A 19,993-nucleotide genomic window follows, 5' to 3' on the forward strand; every position below is an offset into this window, starting at 1 on the left:
TATTGGCAAGTGATTGATTCCAGGACCTCCCCAAGGATACCAGAATCCACAGATGCTATAGTCTCTTATATAAAACGAAATTGTATTTACATATAACCTACGCACGTCTTCCTGTGTAATTTGAATAATCTCTAGATTACTTATAATATCTAAAACAATGTAAACATTAGGTAAATAGTTGTTATGCCATATTTTTTCTTTTTTTTTTTTTTAATATTTTTGATCCATTGTGGATATGGACGACTGACTGTATTCTAAATTCCACCTTTCTCAGAGAGTTTGGTTCTCCCAGATCTATATTCCTAAGTTCTAGTTCCACATTTCTAACTATCCAGATATCTCCAACTACATGTTTACCATCACTTAAAATTCAACATGCCTGGCCGGGAGCAGTGGCTTATGCCTGTAATCCCAGCACTTTGGGAGGTTAAGACGGGCAGATCACGAGGTCAGAAGTTCAAGACCAGCCTAACCAACATGGAAACCCCATCTCTACTAAAAATACAAAAATTAGCCAGGCGTGGTGGCATATGCCTGTAATCCCAGCTACTCAGGATGCTGAGGCAAGAGAATCGCTTGAACCCAGGAGGCGGAGGCTGCAGTGAGCTGAGATCGCACCACTGCACCTCAGCCTGGAGGACAGAGCGAGACTCTGTCTCACCAAAGAAAAAAAAAAAATCAACATGCCTAAACCAAGTCATCACCATCCCTGTACAACAGCAGCTCCTTCTCACAACTCAAGCTCATCTCCTGAAGTCACCCATGCTCAAAACCTTAGAAGCAGCTTCAACTCTTGGGTTCGCTTTCTCAACTTCTCTTTTCAATCAACCAACAAGTCTTACTGATTACTCCTTCAAAAAGTCTCTCATATGAACAATTCCTTCCTATCCCCTAGTTCAGATCCTTATAAATTCACATCTGAATCATTATCCACACTGGCACCAGACTGATCTTCCTTGGGCTCACTTGGATCCCATCACTTCCTGCTACCATCTGCCAAATGATGGCTAAACTCCTGATGGAGCACCCATGGCCCAAAACAATCTGGACTCAAATTAACTGTGATTCACGAACATGCAATGAAATTTTTAATCTCCCACGGCTGCCTTCTTTTTCATTTCTGCTTAGTGAAACACTGTCAATTTTTAAAGAACCAACTCAAATATAACTTCTTCACAAAGACTTCCCCAATTTCTTGACATCTCTGATTTTCCAGAGAACAGGGACAGAAAACTCTCCTATCAGCTAGCAAAATATATCACATATGTATATTAGTAAAAATCTGGCCAGGTGCAGTAGCTTACACCTGTAATCTCAGCACTTTGGGAGGCCCGGGCAGTTGGATCACTTGAGGCCAGGAGTTCAAGACCAGTCTGGCCAACATGGCAAAACCCCCATCTCTACTAAAAACACAACCATTAGCTGCACGTGGTAGCAGGCACCTGTAATCTCAGCTACCTGGGAGGCTGAGGCAGGAGAACCGATTGCACCAGGGAGGTAGAAGCTGCAGTGAGCCGAGATCACACCACTGGACTCCAGCCTGGGTGACAGAGGAATACTGTCTCAAAAATAATAAAATAAAATAAAATAATTTTTAAAATTGACTGGCCAGATCACCTGAGGTCAAGAGTTTGAGACCAGCGTGACAAACATGGTAAAACTCCATCTCTACTAAGATACAAAAATTAGCCGGGCATGGTGACAGAGGCCTGTAATCCCAGCTACTCAGGAGGTTGAGGCAGGAGAATTGCTTGAACCCAGGAGTTGGAGGCTGCAGTGAGCCAAGATCATGCCATTGTACTCCAACCTGGACAACAGAGCAAGACTCCATCTCAAAAAATAAGTAAATAAAATAAATAAATGGACTAAACAGTGACTAAATAAAAATTTTAAACTTATGCACAATAAAAATAAATAAAATAAAAAGTTACAGGCTGGAAAAAAGTTGAGTCACAAATATACTACCCAAAAGATACATATTCAGAATACACACAGAAGTCCTTTAAATCAACATGAAGAAAGAGAAACAGAAACATGTACAAAAATATCAATGAGTAGTTCAAAGAAATCGAAAGATCCAATAAAAATATGAAATAATTCTCAATCACACTAGTAACCAGGGGAAAAACAATTTAACGAAAGAGACCATCATTTTTTAAATTTTTTTTATTTCTGAGACGGAGTCTTGCTCTGTCGCCCAGGCTGCAGTGCAGTGGCTCAATCTTGGCTCACTGCAAGCTCCGCCTCCTGGGTTCACGCCATTCTCCTGCCTCAGCCTCCCGAGTCGCTGGGACTACAGGCGCCCGTCACCATGCCCAGCTAATATTTTGTATTTTTTAGTAGAGACAAGGTTTCACCGTGTTAGCCAGGATGGTCTCGATCTCCTGACCGCGTGATCCACCCGCCTTGGCCTCCCAAAGTGCTGGGATTACAGGCGTGAGCCACCGTGCCCAGCCGAGACCATCATTTTATCTATCAAATTAGTAAAAATTTTAAAGCCTAATAATATTGAAAGGTTATAGGCAAAGGGGTACTCTGTTATACTGACAGGATATAAAAGTGTTCTGCAACAGTAACTATTAATATTTAAAATGTGAGTAACCTATAACCTAATAATTTCATGCTTAGAGATCACTCTGAAGGAATACAGGTGCATAAAGAGGTAATTTTACTAAAATGGCTGTTTTAACCATCCAAAACTGGAAACAAAGTAAATGTCCATCACTAAGGAGATGGTTACACAGACTATAATGTATACATGATGTCCAATACTATGCCCCTTAAAGAAATGTATACAGGGCCGGGCACAGTGGCTCATGCTTGTAATCCCAGCACTTTGGGAGGCCGAGGCCATCGGATCACCTGAGGTCAGGAGTTCAAGACCAGCCTGGCCAACATGGTGAAACCCCGCCTCTACTAAAAATACAAAAATTAGCTGGGTGTGGTGGCAAGCCACTTGTAATCCCAGCTACTCGGGTGGCTGAGGCAGCAGAATCACTTGAACCTGGGGGTGGAGGTTGCAGTGAGCCGAGGTCATGCCACTGCACTCCAGCCTGGGAAACAAGAGTTAGACTCCGTCTCGAAAGAAAAAGAAATGCACACAGAAGGTGGTTCTGCAAATGGTGACACGGTAAGATCTCCAAGACAAACTCCTGGCTGAAAAAAGCATGCATGAAGACCAATACCAAATAATAACATTTATGTAAACAAAATCCATATGGTTCTATGAATATATACTATATAAAAATAATCAACTTGGAAAATTCTGAAAAGATATACACCAAATTGACGGTGGTTATCTATAGAGCAGTTAATGGACTTAGGAGGTAATTATAACAAATTAAAACACCACAGATAATGACACCAGTCATATTACATTTGTGTAGTTAAAAACCAAATGTTTTAAAAGCAAAAATATATGAACAATAAATAAAAATATAAAATATGCATATAAAGTAAGACTAAGAAAATACACAATCATAAAAATAATCGTATTAGGGTAGTGGAATGCTTTTCTACGTTACTCCTATATTTTAACAAAGAAGCTTTAAATATGCAAATTAACATGAGATAGTATTTTTGCAATTGGGCCAAAGATGATACCTGATGTTGTCAAAGGTGTAGGGAAATAAGTACTCTCAAATTCTACCAAATCAAGTACACACTATTAACACCTATTTGTGCAATTTGGGAATGCTGAGTCAAAATTTTAAATGTGGCCGGGCGTAGTGGCTCACGCCTGCAATCCTAGCACTTTAGGAGGCCGAGGTGGGCAGATCACCTGAGGTCAAGAGTTCGAGACCAGCCTGACCAACATGGTGAAACCCCATCTCTACTAAAAGTACAAAAATTAGCCAGGCATGGTGGTGGGTGCCTGTAGTCCCAGCTACTTGGAAGGCTGAGGCATGAGAACTGCTTGAACCCAGGAGGCAGAGGCTGCAGTGAGCTGAGATTGCACCCAGCCTGGATGACACTACACTCCAGCCTGGGCCACAGTGAGACTCCATCTCAAAAAAAAAAAAAAAAATTCTACTTGTAAGAATCATATCCTCTTCCCTGCACTCCTCAGTCACTCCCTTGACTTTTATAATAATTTCCTTGCTCTCTTTATATTTTTGCCACTTTTGTATATATCCTGTATTAACTATGGCTGTAGCAAACAATATAATGGCTCAAGCAACAGGAATTTAATTCATTCAAATGAGCATTCTGTTTTGCCATGGGTTAACACTGTCATTCAAAAACTCAGGTTCTGGCCAGGCACAGTGGCTCACACCTGTAATCCCAGCACTTTGGGAGGCCAAGGCAGGCAGATGACTTGAGGTCAGGAATTTGAGACCTAGCCAACATGGTGAAACCCCATCTCTACTAAAAATACAAAAATTAGCCAGCTGTGGTGGTGGGTTCCTGTAATGCCAGTCACTCAGGAGGCTGAGGCAGGAGAACTGCTTGAGTCTGAGAGGCGGAGGTTGCAGTGAGCCAAGATGGCACCACTGCACTCAAGCCTGGGCGACAGAGCAAGACTCTGTCTCAATAAATAAATAAATAAAAAAGAAACTCAGGGTCTGCAATTTTCTACACTTGACTTCAATTATTGTTCTGATTATTGCCATCCTAGCCCACCAGAGAGGAAAAGGGCACCAGAGCCCTGAGAAGCACACACTGGGGTTTTAGGAACCAGGCAGAAGTGGCGCACATCAAGTCCACTCCATACCATGGAAGAAAATTTTGCCACACGTACACACCTAATCGCAAGAAAGGCTGCAAAATAAGCTGTAGCTAGACAGTTATATGCCCCACTACAATTTTGTTATTATGAAAGAACAGATTTTGATAAACAATAGTATTGCCACATGTTTCAAAATAATATGGCTGTGTTTAGCCTGTTTTTTGAATTTTAAATGAATGTAAACATACGATGTAATTCTTTTGCGTCTGGCTTCTGATGATGTTTGTATTTATGCTCTTTTGACAAAGCTGTTTTAAACAATATGTGCAGAGAATGTAGTACCCAGAGAAATGTTCTGGCAGGGAGTTGTGCTACCTGAGCTATACGGTCCCAGAGCTACAGCTTCCCTCACAAATCATACCCTCTATATGCCACTTTCTCCAATGCAAATAAGGGGTTTGCTCTTTCTCTCCCTTTTTTTTTTTAAGGTGAACAGGAAGTAGGATTTCTTTTTTTTTTTTTTTTTTTTTTTTGAGACAGAGTCTTGCTCTGTCACCCAGGCTGGAGGGCAGTGGCACCATCTTAGCTCACTGCAATCTCCGCCTCCCGGGTTCATGCCATTCTCCCACCTCAGCCTCCGGAGTAGCTGGGACTACAGGCGCCTGCCACCATGCCCGGCTAATTTTTTGTATTTTTAGTAGAGACAGGGTTTCACTGTGTTAGCTAGGATGGTCGCAATCTCCTGACCTCAGGATCCACCTGCCTCAGCCTCCCAAGGTGCTGGGATTACAGGTGTGAGCCACCGCGCCCAGCCCAGAAAGTAGGATTTATTGGTGAGCATTAAGAGGGGGCTGCACAGTGGAAGCCCTCACAAGAGCAGGGCCCGCCACTTGTCCAGAGGGCCACTACTGGGGATGTAACTGACCCTGCAGCCATCTGGGATGAGCTGCTTCTCAGCCACCATGGCTTCAAATTCATCTGCATTGAAATTCACCTGCATTGAACTTGGTAAAGCCCCACTTCTTAGAGATGTGGGATCTTCTGGCAGCCAGGGAACTTCAACTTGGCCCTGCGTAGGGCCTCAATCACGTGCTCCTTGTTCTGCAGCTTGGTGCAGATGGACGTGGTAACTTGGCCAATGTGAACCCTGGCCATAGTGCCCTGGGGCTTTCCAAAGGTACCTCGCATACCTGTTTGGAGCCTAGACTGGGGATAGCACAAAGTCAGAGACATGAACATCCATCTGAAAGGCCTGTCTCCAAGGTCCCTTAGAGCAACCCATACAAGAAACAGGCTGAGTACACTACCAAGGAAGCTGCTGTTAGCAGCCATTGCACACTGGGCCCCCATGAGGAAAGGAACTCAGTTGGCTTAACTGGCTGCAGAGGATTTACATGCTCTCTTAATCCCATGATTAATCATGCTACCTACTCAACTTGACTTTAGTGAAATGTTATTTCCACAGCTTTTATATCATGAATTTGAACTGAGAGAGCCCTTCCACTCACTTTTCCCCCAGCACTCCCCCTCCAGCAAGACTGATAACTGGCATTTGCATAATGGCTGACTGGGACACTACCCAGTGTACTTTTATAACCAGAGAACACAATATTAACTGGTTCGCACTCGGGCCCTTATGACCTTGACTTTATTTACCCTATATTCCAACTAAGCTGATGCACCAAAAATTCTACACATAAAATATTTAAAGCTGATTACTAAGCTATTTACTTCAAAGAATACTTCAACTCTTTCCTTCTGTAACAATAGTTGTGTCTGGTTTCAGGAACTGGGTGGTTGGAGGAAAAAGGTGAGAGGGAAGCATATTTTCTATGACACTTTTGATAGAGGCAGGAGGCAGAGAAATTCTAGGCAGACAGGGGCGGGTCCCCAGGAAAACCCTACCTTCAAGCCAAAAAGCCTGAAACCTGTGGCCCAAAGTGAGAATTTCCATCCCTGTTTGTCTGCTCTCTCCTGAATGGTTCTTCTGAATAACGTCTTTTTACCAATCGAATGTTGCCTTTTCCAAAACTACCTACAGCACCTCCCAACCTGCGCCTATAAAGACCCCAGACTCAGCCAGCGGAGAACAGAAGCAGCTGGACATCAGGGAGAGGCAACTTGACTTCAGAAGACAGTGGCAGGGAGGCAACTTGACTTCAAGGGAGAGTGAGCTGCACTTTCCATCCCCTTTCCAGCTCCACTCTTTACTGAGAGCTGCTTTCATCATTCGATAAAATTCTCCACATTCACCATCCTTCAATTTGTCTGCATGACCTCATGCCTCTTAGGCACCAGACAAGAATTTGGGATGCACCAAGAGCTGGTATTCAAAAAGGCTGTCACACTGGCCCTTTATCCTCACTGGTGGAGAGCAGCCGCCCTACGCAACAAGGCAAAGGGACCACTGACCTGAAAACACATTGCTGTCTGCAGATGAGGGAGGTAAGAGAGCATTATAACATGTCCTCTGGGGCCTTGGGATCACAGACACTCTCACCTGGACGCTGCTGCAAGCCTGCACGGAGTTTGCTTCTGCTGGTGCTAAAGCAGGCAGCCAGTTCCTGCACTCGCTCTCCTATGCGCTACATTCCACAGAGGGTGGAGCATGACGACCCCAGTGAACACGGTTTGTTCCCACCAGTGTCCAATCAGCTAGCCAGTTCATGCACTCATTCACCTGCACATTCCCTCCCACAAGGGGTTGGGCGGGGTGGGCTGAGTAAATGGGGCACTCCTGTCACAAATCCCAAAGAGGGGTCAAGAAAATATCCTGCATCAGTTTTATTATAGATCCGGCTGCTCACAGTGGCTCATGCCTGTAATCCCAGCACTTTAGGAGGCCAAGGTAGGAGGATCACTTGAGCCCAGGAGTTTGAGACCAGCCTGAGCAAGATGGCGAGACCTCAGCTCTACAAAAAATACAAAAATTAGCCAGGTGCAGTGGTGAGCGCATGTAGTTCCAGCTACTTGGGAGGCTGAGGTGGGAGAATCATTTGGGCCCAGGAGGTTGAGACTGCAGTGATGGCACCATTGCACTACAGCCTAGGCAACTGGGTGAGACCTTGTCTCAAAAAAAATTAAAAATTAAAAAAAAAAAATAGACCCACAAATTCTTTGACACTCCTTTCAAAAACTGGAGCTAATTCTTCTCTCTATAGTATGGGCTGTGTTTAGTGACTCATTTCATTTTTTTGAAACAGAGTCTCGCTCTGTCGTCCAGGCTTGAGTGCAGTGGCGCGATCTCAGCTCACTGCAAGCTCTACCTCCCGGGTTGACGCCATTCTCCTGCCTCAGCCTCCCGAGTAGCTGGACTACAGGCACCTGCCACCACACCCGGCTAATTTTTTTGTATTTTTAGTAGAGACAGGGTTTCACTGTGTTAGCCAGGATGGTCTCAATCTCCTGACCCTGTGATCTGCCCGCCTCAGCCTCCCAAAGTGCTGGGATTACAGGCATGAGCCACCACGTCCAGCCTGTGACTCATTTCTTAATAAATAAAAAGTGGTAAAAGTAAAGGTGACTTATAATGCTTGGTTATAAAAGACACTGAGGCCTCTGTGCATGTGCATGCATATGTGTATATACGTGTGTCTCATCACTAGGGAAACTAGCCACTATGTTGTGAAGACACCTAGGAAGCCCTATGGAAGGATCCACAGAAGAGAGAACTGAGGCCTCCTACCAGCAGCTGTCTGGTTTCAGGAACTGGGTGGTTGGAGGAAAAAGGTGAAAGGGAAGCATATTTTCTATGATAGTTTTGATAGAGGCAGGAGGCAGAGAAATTCTAGGCAGACAGGGGCGGGTCCCCAGGAAAACCCCACCTTCAGGCCAAAAAGCCTGAAACCTGTGGCCCAAAGTGAGAATTTCCATCCCTGTTTGTCTGCTCTCTCCTGAATGGTTCTTCTGAATAACGTCTTTTTACCAATCGAATGTTGCCTTTTCCAAAACTACCTACAGCACCTCCCAACCTGTGCCTATAAAGACCCCAGACTCAGCCAGCGGAGAACAGAAGCAGCTGGACATCAGGGAGAGGCAACTTGACTTCAGAAGACAGTGGCAGGGAGGCCATGTGAGTGAACCGTGTTGAAAGTGAATCTTCCAGCCCTACTCAGGCCTTCAGATGACTAAAATCTCATGAAACCCAAGCCAGGACCATCCCTCCAGCTAAACTGCTCCTAAATTTCTGGCCTACAAAAACTATATAATTATTAAGTATTTATTACCATTTTAAGTCCTAAGTTTTGAGGCAATTTGTTACAGAGCCAACAGATAACTAATTCATCTATCTATCTATCTACCTACCTACCTACCTACCTTTTGTTTTTGGTACCAGGTGCATTATTACCTTTTTTCAAAGATTACTAACTTTAAGTTTCATCCCAAACTTAATTTCCTCATTCAAACCATACTAGCTTTTCTATGTCAACAAAACTCACTTTTGGAAAGATCCCTCAAAATTTAAGTACTACAAACCGGTACTCTTTAAGACTCTACTGGAAATATCCTCTTAAGGGTATAGTACATTAAGATCCTGCATATGCTGTAATTTATCAAGTGGTGGTAGGAAAAGTAGGGGCATCAGAGCCAACCACTGCGCAGTATAACTGCATGTAAAAGAAAGGTTCAACTTTCATTCTAGAAAAAAATATACACAGTAGCCCCCCGGCCACCTATGGTCTTGCTTTCCAAGGTTTCAGTTATCTGTAGTCAATCATGGTCTGAAAATAGGTAAGTAAAGTACAAGATATTTTGAGAGAGAGAACATTCACTAACTTTTATTATAGTATATTGCTATAATTGTACTATTTTATAATTAAATATTGTTAATCTCTTACTTTGCCTAATTTATCAATTAAACTTTACCATAGGTATGTGTATACAGGAAAACACATAGCATATATAGAGTTCAGTACTATCTGTGATTTTAGTTGTCCACTAAGGATCTTGGAACACAATCCCCGTGGATAAGGGGGGACTACCATAATGAAGAACTAGGGTTCAACCACAATCAGATAAGAAGCATGTTACTGTTCCAAGTTTTTGTTTTTTTAACTAAGTATTACAGTGATAGATGGGTTGTGTTCCTCAAATTCGTCTTAAAATATTTTTCTCAGAAGAATCAAAAATCCCAGATTTAAACCCCACTAAATTCACCAATATACAAATTTGACAGATATATTCATCAATGTCAAGTCATATATGATAATGACTACTTACTCTCAACATTTTTGAGCTATCCAGAAGTTCACAGACTTTACCAGGAGCTTGAAAAAATAATTTACTAAAGCATGATCCAGTCAAGATTCTGGCAAAGGTTTAAAATAATGCTAGTAAGTTAGCAAAATACAAGTGCAAAATGAGCAAAAATAAAAAGAGAAGATATTTTTAAAGTGTTCCCTTACCCCTGACCTCTTGGTTTTTGTTGTTGTTTGGTTGGTGTTAACTACATTAGTTAACTGGCTTAAAACTAGCTTTTGATAAAATACTTTTAAAAAGCTGAGGGCAGATAGCACAAATGATCAACTTAAAAGTAGTTAACATACAAAGCCACTGATAAATTCTTACCACCATAAAATCGAATCATACAGCTGAGGTCAGGATTTGTAGCCTCCTCTTGTATGCGCACAGGATCATCAAATCCCAGCCTGGATAAGTAATCATAAACAATCTGAAGAGGTCGTTCAGTAGGTTCCAGTCTCCTGATTACACAATTCAAAAATATATATATATATTTGGTAAGTAATAAAAATGGTTCATTTAATTTTTTAATATTTTTATTTTTATTTGTATAAATTTCAGGGGTACAAGCGCTATTCTGTTACATGAATATACTGCTTAGTAGTGAAGTCTGGGCTTTTAGTGTAATCCTCACCTGAATCATGTATACTGTAGTCACTAAGTAATTTCTCATCCTTCACCCCCACCCCACCCTCACACCCTTCTGCTTTTCCAATGTCTATTACCCCACACTCTATTATTTTTTTTTTTTTTTTTTTGAGATGGAGTCTCGCTCTGTCGCCCAGGCTGGAGTGCAGTGGCGCAATCTCGGCTCACTGCAAGCTCCGCCTCCCGGGTTCACGCCATTCTCCTGCCTCAGCCTCTCCGAGTAGCTAGGACTACAGGCGCCCGCCACTACGCCCGGCTAATTTTTTGTATTTTTAGTAGAGACGAGGTTTCACCGTGGTCTCGATCTCCTGACCTCGTGATCCGCCCGCCTCGGCCTCCCAAAGTGCTGGGATTACAAGCGTGAGCCACCGCGCCCGGCCCCACACTCTATTATTTAGCTACCACTTGTAAGAGAGAACAGGTAGTATTTGACTTTCTGTTTCTGAGTTACTTCCCTGAAGATAATGACTTCCAGGTCCACCCATGTTGCTGCATAAGATATGACTTCATTCCTTTTTCATGACTGAGTAGTAACTCAACATACAAAATCTGCTCTTGATTTTTATTCCTAGGTCAAGAATTTCTTTAATATTCTATGATACAACTAATCTAAACAAGTTTTTAAGTTTTTGGTGTCAGGACCCCTTTATACTTTGGGGATCACAAAGAGCTTTTGTTTACATGTGTTATATCTATTGATATTTACCAAATTAGAAATTAAAATTGAGAATTTCCATTTATTAATTCACCTTAAAATAACTCCCTAAAAATCATTCTACTACGTGGTCCTAATTGAAAGCTAAGGTAAAACCAGAATGTCCTGCAATCACCTGTGGCCTCTGGTGACACTGTATTTTAAATCACAGACTTAAAATACTGAAAAATATTTAAAAAAAAAAACAAAAGTGATCAATGTGTATTTTGATAGAAGGGGCTATAACAGTCATAATAGCAAGACAGCTCTTTTATAATGCTTTTACCAGAAACCAAACAGTTATAAATATAGTATCTAAACGTATAGGCTCCAACAGTCAACTGCCTGGGTTCAAGTCTTAGTCCTGCCACTTACCAACTGCATGCCCCAGTGTAAGTTATTTACTCTCACTGTTTTAAATCCTCATCAGTATCATGGGAATAATAACAATACCTAACTCATAAGATGTTTAAATTTATTTATTTACTTTCAACAAGATACTATATAGTATGAAAAGTGCTTAGCAAAATATCTCACATGTAGTAAGTGTTCAGTAAGATATTGACAATTATTATTCTAAAAAATTTTAAGATTGGAATCAATTTTAGTTAGAATAAAAATAGAATATTTCTCTCATCTCAAACAACAACCAAAAGCAAGTATAGGAAACTCTGTATGTGTTCAAAAGGTCTGAAAGAACATTTAAAGAACCTGTTCGGAAAACTGGAGAACAGCCGAGCGTGGTGGCTCACGCCTGTAATCCCAGCACTTCAGGAGGCCGAGGCGGGCGGATCATGAGGTCAGGAGATCGAGACCATCCTGGCTAACATGGTGAAACCCCATCTCTACTAAAAATACAAAAAAATGGTGGGGGGAGGGGGGAGGGATAGCATTAGGAGATATACCTAATGCTAAATGACGAGTTAATGGGTGCAGCACACCAACATGGCACATGTATACATATGTAACAAACCTGCATGTTGTGCACATGTACCCTAAAACTTAAAGTATAATAATAATAAAAAAGAAAGAAATAGGAAAGTTAAAATAAGTGAAAAAAAAAAAAAAAATTAGCCGGGCGTGGTGGCAGGCGCCTTTAGTCCCAGCTACTCAGCAGGCTGAGGCAGGAGAATGGCATGAACCTGGGAGACAGAGCTTGCAGTAAGCCGAGATGGTGTCACTGCACTCCAGCCTGGGCGACAGAGCGAGACTCTGTCTCAAAAAAAAAAAAAAAAAAGAAAACTTAATAATTATATCATTAATAACTACAAGAAATATGATGCATTTCCCATCATGACAAAAACATATGAACAATGTCTGCATTTTGTAGTTTAAGAACTAGAAGATGCTGTTGGCAACAAGCTGAACATAAACAACTACAAAGCTGAACATAAACAACTGTTAACAAAATAATTTAGGAACAGAAATCATACTGATGTACAAAAAAGACAAAAATAAAACAACCACCTGGCCTCTCCTGACTGCTCAGTTCAGTATTTTGGCTTCCAGAAACTATCAAATAAACTCAGAATGAACTACTACATGGGGAATGATCTACTACATGAGGAATGATCAAGGAACAAAAAGCCTGTAATGACCAATAAAGATTGAATTAAAGAGAAATGGGAAATAAACTTTTCAGATTATGCAGATATCAATTACAATTAATCCCTAGCCAAACAAAACCAAAATTTACAAAACTCATTGTCTATGACAACATTAGGCATTTTCCCAGCACAATGGTGGGATTCTTCTGAGAGAAAGACACGTTTTAAGGGGGACTTTTAATAAACTGCATCCTAGAGAGAGGTCAACTAACCACATAATATGAATAAACTGATGGAGGAGTAACTTGAAGACAAGTAGAGTAAGGATATAAAGAGACAGATCTTCAAATGTTGAGATGGATTGGACTTACTCTGTACTGCTCCAAAGAATGGGACTCGGAAAAATGAGAAGGTGCATAGGTAGATTTAAGCTAAATATGAGGAAGAATTTTAACGATTAGAGATGCTCAACCATGAAACTGCCTCTCAGAACTGCTCAGAGAGACCTGGAGAGCCATCTGTCACAGATATTTTAGAAGAAACACCTGTAAGAATCAAACTGGGCCAGATGATCTTCAGGACACTTCAGAAATCAAGGGTCTATGAGGTATCTACGACATCTTCCTAATATAATACAAATTCTACCTGACCCCTACAGTTCAGTGTATTTAAACACTATAATTCCATATAATGATCACATATTCAGGACCAACAAATAATTATACTTTCAGGCTAAATCTCGAGTGCTCAATTTTTCTATTTCTCTCTAGAAAACTGAAAGAAATGGAAGCATCCTAATTCTGACATATTTTACATGACCAAATTTCTTGGCCTAAAAAGGCTGTGTAGATTTTGGAAACCCTCCTTATACATGTCTTTTTTTTCTTTTTCTTTTTCTTTTTTTTGAGCCGAAGTCTCGCTCTGTTGCCCAGGCTGGAGTGCAGTGGTGTGATCTGGGCTCACTGCAACCCCTGCCTCCCGGGTTCAAGCAATTCTTCTGCCTCAGCCTCCCGAGTAGCTGGGACTACAGGCCCATGCCACCATGCCCAGCTAATTTTTGTGTTTTTAGTAGGGACGGGGTTTCATCATATTGGCCAGGCTGGTCTCAATCCCCTGACCTTGTGATCTGCCCGCCGTGGCCTCCCAAAGTGCTGGGATTACAGGCATGAGCCACCGCACCCGGACCTCCTTATACATATCTACCCTAAGAAAGTATTTTCTTTCTTCTAAGTAAACAAGTAGTATTTCAAGAAGTACAAAAACAAGTAAAATGAAGGACTAATTCCATTTACTCATTAAACTCATCTGCTGAAAAGAGTAGACAGTATTGGGGAGGGAAATGCTATAATGTGCTTACAGTTCAATTTTGTGTTTCAAAGATCCAAAACTTTAAGAGTCTGGTAATTAGCTATTTGTTAAATCTCTCACCAATCAAAGGGAAATTATATACTGCAAAACAGGTGTGAGAGAAAGTAATACTGGCAACAAAAAGTTCTATTCAGCATTTGAACTATTTCTACTACTGCTTTAAGGAGACAACAGTTTTGGAGTAACAGTTTTGGTTTGCTTCAAATGCTTGTAAGAGCTACTATAGTCCATGTAAATTTGAATATATGTGCATATGGTAATTTCTCTCCAAACCAGCCAACAGACACAGTAATGCTGTTAACAGCAGATTATACCTCTTAGCCAAGAGTAGTATCATTCTGTATTAGTTATTCTAAGCAGTCCCTATTTAAGATATATGTAAGAAGAGTAAATTTCATTCCAAGTATCATTTCACAAGAGTTTTAGTTAATAGTGGGGGGCCAAACCACACACTATTAAAATCAAACACATGGAATCAAAGACCCTAACAAAGTATAGTACCATGTTCTACATCAAATTCAGATTAAAACTCAATCCTTGACTGCCTATAAAGGTAAAATCCACAAATGTTAAAATCAATAATATAGATAATAATACAAATAGAAACAATAGGGATACTTCAATGAACGTTTATTTCATATCTGACACTATGCTGAAAGTGTTTAATTATTACAAAACTATGTCTATTTTGCAAATAAGAAAAATGAGATTCAGAGTCACACAATTAGTACATAATGACATCAAGGTAGGAACCTGTTTCATAAAACCTAGGTTCTTTTTAGGAAAACCAGATTATTTTTATATAGTTAAAATAAATTAAGCAGAAGAGAGCTCAAACCACTTTATGTGTTAACTTATTCACACCAAGAAACCTAAAAAAGCTATGTTTTAAAATTACCATTATTTCATTAAGTCCAATATATCATGATTTAAAAGATACACCATTTTTTATGCACCACCGCTGAAGAATAAAAAATACAGCTGGTCTTTGCCCCAGGTTCCTGGGAGGAGACTCTAATCCTTAGCATTTCCTGAATAATATAGGAGTGTCTTTGTTATTCATGAGCCCCTTGGATCACCCCCCAGTTTATGCTAAGAGATGAGAAGACTCAGGACAGGGGCTGGTCACCAGAAAAGACCAACCACCATGCGATTAGAGGGTTGGGGCTCTGAGCCACCCTGACCTGGGTGGGGAAGCACAGGGGGCTGGAGACTGAGTTGAATCATGAGGTCAAAGATTCAACCAATCATGCCTTCATAATGAATCCCCAATAAAAACATCGTACTGAAGATCAGTGGAGTTTCCTAGTTGATGAACTGTTCGATGTGGTAGGAGGGTGACAGGCCTTGATTCCACTGGGAGAGGGTACAAAGTTCTGTATTTGGGACTCTTCTAGACCTCACCCTATGTGTCTCGTCAGTTGGCTGGTGCTGATTTGCATCAAGCTAAAACTGTAATTGTAAGTATAGCACCTTCCTGAGTTCTGCCAAGTTCTTCCTTGTAGACAGTTGGTCAGAAGTGCAGCTGGAGTCTGAAGGGCAGTCTTGTTGGGGCCTTGCCCTTTAACTTGTGAAGTCTGCACTAACTCTGGCAGTCAGTGTCAGAACTGTATTACAGCAAGCCAGCTGGTGTCAGAATAACCATTAAGAAAGAAAAATCGGCAGAGCACAGTGGCTCACACCTGTAATACGAGCACTGTGGGAGACAGCGGTGGGTGAATCATGAGGTCAAAGTCTTTCTTTAAGGTGTCCACACTGCCCCTAATCCCGCTCGAAGCAGCCCTGAGAAACATTGCCCATTATCTCTCCACACCACCCCCAAGCATTTTCGCCACCTCTACACTCCACCACTATTTTGTTTTGTGTTTCTTATTAATGTAAAAAGACAGGAATGTCAAGCCTCTGAGCCCAAGCCTGCCTGTACACATTCAGATGGCCTGAGGCAACTGAAGAACCACAAGAGAAGTGAAAATGGCTGGCTCCTGTCTTAACTGATGACATTACCTTGTGAAATTCCTTCTCCTGGACAATGAGTCTCAGAAGCTCCCCCACCGAGCATCTTGTAACCCCCAACCTTGCCCACAAGAGCAGGTTGACTGTAATTTTCCACTACCCACCCAAATCCTATAAAACTGCCCCACCCCATCTCCCTTTGCTGACTCCTTTTTCGGACTCCGCCCACCTGCACCCAGGCGATTAAATGCTCACACAAAGCCTGTTTGGTGGTCTCTTCACACAGAGCCCTTGACAAAGAGATCAAGACCATCCTGGCCAACATGGTGAAACCTCGTCTCTACTAAAAATACAAAAATTAGCTGCGCCTGGTGTTGCGTGCCTGTAGTCCCAGCTACTCGGGAGGCTGAGGCAGGAGAATCACTTGAACCCAGGAGGCGGAGGCTGCAGTGAGCTGAGATTGTGCCACTACACTCCAGCTTGGGCAACAGAGTGAGACTCCATCTCAGAAACAAACAAAAAAGAAAAATCTAGCCAGATGCAGTAGCGTGCCCCTGTAGTCCCAGCTACTCAGGAGACTGAGACAGGAGAATCACTTGAGCCCAGGAGGTCAAGGTTGTAGTGTGTTATGACAGGGCCTGTGAATAGCCACAGTACTCTAGCCTGGACAACATAGCATGATCCAATCTCTATTTTTTTAAAAAAAGAAAAATAAATTTAAAAAAATTCTGCCAATTAAACTACAACCTACCATCAACTCTAATATATATGCTGATTTCAGAAGTTTTAAAATGGATAAAAAATGTTTCAAAATAAAGAAAATTATTTACCTATATTCCAATTTTGTAACATATAACGCATTCTTTTAAAATTTTTAAATAGTACAAAAATATGTAGAAAAAAACTCCCTTTCTCCTATTCAGTGGTAATCAGTTCAGTACGTATCCTAAAACAGGATTTTTCATTCCACCTTTATAATTTCAAAATATGGCAAACAAAATTTTAGTGACTCAGCAAATGGGGATCAGAACTCAGCATCCCAAATCCCAAGGGTGCTATTTTCTGTTATACACACCCTATTGGTTCTAAACTAATTTTAAAAGATAGCTACTGACTATTTAGAAACCTTAGTTTCTCTTCTCATCTGGTTAATGAAAAAATAAAAATTAAAAAAAGAAAAACACTTGGTTATTTTGATGACTAAGAATAAAAATATATGACCATCAGCTAAAGGGCAATCCATTTTATCACAAATGATCTTAACAACTTTTCAGACAGGAGGCAGTGATTACACTAAGCTTCACTAGTGAGTCATTTTTATCACTCAAAACAGTTCAATAGAAAAGACAAGCCAAATATTTTAATTGTAAGGAGCAGCAGATTGAGAGACAAGACCAATCTATCACCAGCCAGCTGCAGGAATGTGCATTCAACCTGAACCCTCTGAGTCTGTTTTCACTGAGGGAAATGGCCTCAGTGATTCCTAATGGGGAAGTTTCTGACTTTTGGGGCAGGAAAATCCTTGGCTGTACAGGGTTGTCTGTCCCACACGCATTTTTCTTTTTCTTTTTTTTTCTGAGACAGGATCTCTCTGTCGCGCAGGCTGGAATGCAGTGGTGCAATCTTGGCTCGCTGCAACCTCCACCTCCCTGGCTCAAGCGATTCTCCTCCCTCGGCCTCCCAAGAAGCGCATGCACTGGAACCACAGGTGTGCACCACCATGCCTGTCTAATTTTTTTTTTTTTTTTTTTTTTTTTGAGACGGAGTCTTGCTCTGTCACCCAGGCTGGAGTACAGTGGCGCAATCTCGGCTCACTGCAAGCTCTGCCTCCCGGGTTCACGCCATTCTCCTGCCTCAGCCTCTCCGAGTAGCTGGGACTACAGGCGCCCTCCACCACGCCCGGCTAATTTTTTGTATTTTTAGTAGAGACGGGGTTTCACCGTGGTCTCGATCTCCTGACCTCGTGATCCGCCCGCCTCGGCCTCCCAAAGTGCTGGGATTACAAGCGTGAGCCACCGCGCCCGGCCTGCCTGTCTAATTTTTTGTATTAATATTTTTGGTAGCGACAGGGCTTCACCATGTTGCCCAGGCTGATCTAGAACTCCTGAGCCCAAGCAATCCTCCTGCCTTGGCCTCCCAAAGTGCTAGGATTACAGACTTGAGCCACTGCACCTGGCACACACACATTTCAATAAGTCTCTCTGGCCCTTGCCACCTAAATTCTGTAACTCTTCCCAGCAGTTATGACAACCAAAAAACCCTGTCCCCACACATATTTCCAAATGGCAAGGTGGGAGGGATGTAGGGTAGATTTAGTTTCACCACCAGATGATCTCTCTAAGGTTTCCTCAATTGCTAAAATTCTATAAATTAGTAATTCTTGAGTTATATTCAAGTGACAACTCATGGTTAAAAAAACATAAAGTAGTAATGAATAACTCAGAGAAAACGTGGGGTAATTTTAATCCCAGTAATCCCATTTCCAGGACCTAGCCTAGGGAAATCAGCAATGTGACAATACATGGGCAATGGTTTAGTCAATGCAACACCAATTCTAAGAGTCGCATGATTTCAGACAACTGAAATAGGTAATATTTATTGAGCCCTTGTTAGGTGCCAGACATCAATCTAAGTACTTTACTTCCTTGCTATTTGAAGTACAGCACATCTCTTAGGAGCTTAATTGAAATGTACATTCTCAGGCTCCACCTAAACCTACTGAATCAGAATCTGTACTTGAACAAGCCCCACAGGTGGACAGTTTAAGCAGCACTACAAATATTAATTCATTTAATCTTCATATCACTTATAATTTAATCCTCATGACAACTCGACAATGTAAATATTATCATCTTCTATTTTACAGATTACTACACTGCAGCACAGAGCATTATATAACCTGCATAGTAACTGTCAAAGCCAGGATTTGAACCCATACACTCTCATTCCAGAATCCAATCTCTAAACCATTATTGCACATTATGTCTCAACTTACAGTATATCCATACAGAGGAATATTCTGTAACTATTAAAACTGGTGTCTAAAGAATTTCTAATGACACCATGAAATTAAGATGATCCAGCCGGGCACCGTGGCTCATGCCTGTAATCCCACCACTTTGGGAGGTCGAGGTGAGATCACTTGAGGTCAGGAGTTCGAGACCAGGCTGCCCAACATGGAGAAACCCCATCTCTACTAAAAATACAGAAAATAAGCCAAGTGTGGTGGCTCATGCCTGTAATCCCAGCAACTCAGGAGGCTGACGCAGGAGAATCGTTTGAACCCAGGAGGCAGAGGTTGCAGTGAGCCGAGATCATACCACTGCACTCCAGCCTGGGCAACAAGAGTGAAACTCTGTCTCAAAAAAAAAAAAAAAAAAGAAAGAAATTAAGATGATCCACTAAGTAGACAGGATATAAAACTGAATATGATATGAGCCCAAATACATAAACATTTAAAAGTATGTGGGATTGAAAAAAGATCTGGGTAAAAATAATGTTACTATGGGGAGGCAATACAGAAGACAGATGTAGTGTAAGAATGCCAGGATTCAAACTCCAGCTCTACCATTTAGTGGCTGATTGCACTTAGATGAGATGCTTAACCCTGTGAAACCTTATTTTCTTCATTTATAAAATGGGGACAGTGTTTACCTCACAAGATGGTTGTGAGGATTAAATGAGGTAATTTACATAAAGCATAAGCATTGATTATTATCATTTCTCTTCATGCTTTTTCATTTTTCAAAATTTCTTTGGTGAACATACTTCAGTAATCAGCAAAAAGTTCCTTAAAAAGATAATGCCTTAGATTGTCAACTATCTGATAAAGAGCTTTTACGAAGAAAATACTTACTCCCTTGATTAGATAAT

The 19,993-nt window shown here is 41.4% G+C and overlaps 1 protein-coding gene, 1 non-coding gene and 1 pseudogene across 7 annotated transcripts in view; all 3 read right to left on the bottom strand.

Moving 5' to 3' along the window:
* The window catches only part of PHLPP2 (PH domain and leucine rich repeat protein phosphatase 2), an 85,502-nt gene that overhangs the window by 55,154 nt on the left and 10,355 nt on the right, over positions 1-19,993 (bottom strand). For 4 of the 5 annotated variants that reach the window (XM_055298489.2, XM_055298490.2, XM_055298488.2 and 1 more), the window contains one exon: positions 10,238-10,371. In XM_055298489.2, coding sequence (XP_055154464.1) covers positions 10,238-10,371 — 134 coding nt within the window. Of the gene's footprint in view, positions 1-5,663; positions 5,693-10,237; positions 10,372-19,993 lie in introns of those variants that run through there. The other variant, XM_063611554.1, reaches the window with a different exon arrangement.
* LOC129457612 (large ribosomal subunit protein uL16-like) lies at positions 5,348-6,057 on the bottom strand (annotated as a pseudogene). Its single transcript, XR_008649339.2, has one exon. The product of XR_008649339.2 is annotated as a large ribosomal subunit protein uL16-like (transcript).
* On the bottom strand, positions 5,920-6,054 carry LOC129457905 (small nucleolar RNA SNORA70). The gene has a single exon (XR_008649444.1). It is a non-coding gene; the product is annotated as a small nucleolar RNA SNORA70 (small nucleolar RNA).

The sequence above is a fragment of the Symphalangus syndactylus genome, chromosome 11, assembly GCF_028878055.3.
Source record: "Symphalangus syndactylus isolate Jambi chromosome 11, NHGRI_mSymSyn1-v2.1_pri, whole genome shotgun sequence".
Classification (NCBI taxonomy): domain Eukaryota; kingdom Metazoa; phylum Chordata; class Mammalia; order Primates; family Hylobatidae; genus Symphalangus; species Symphalangus syndactylus.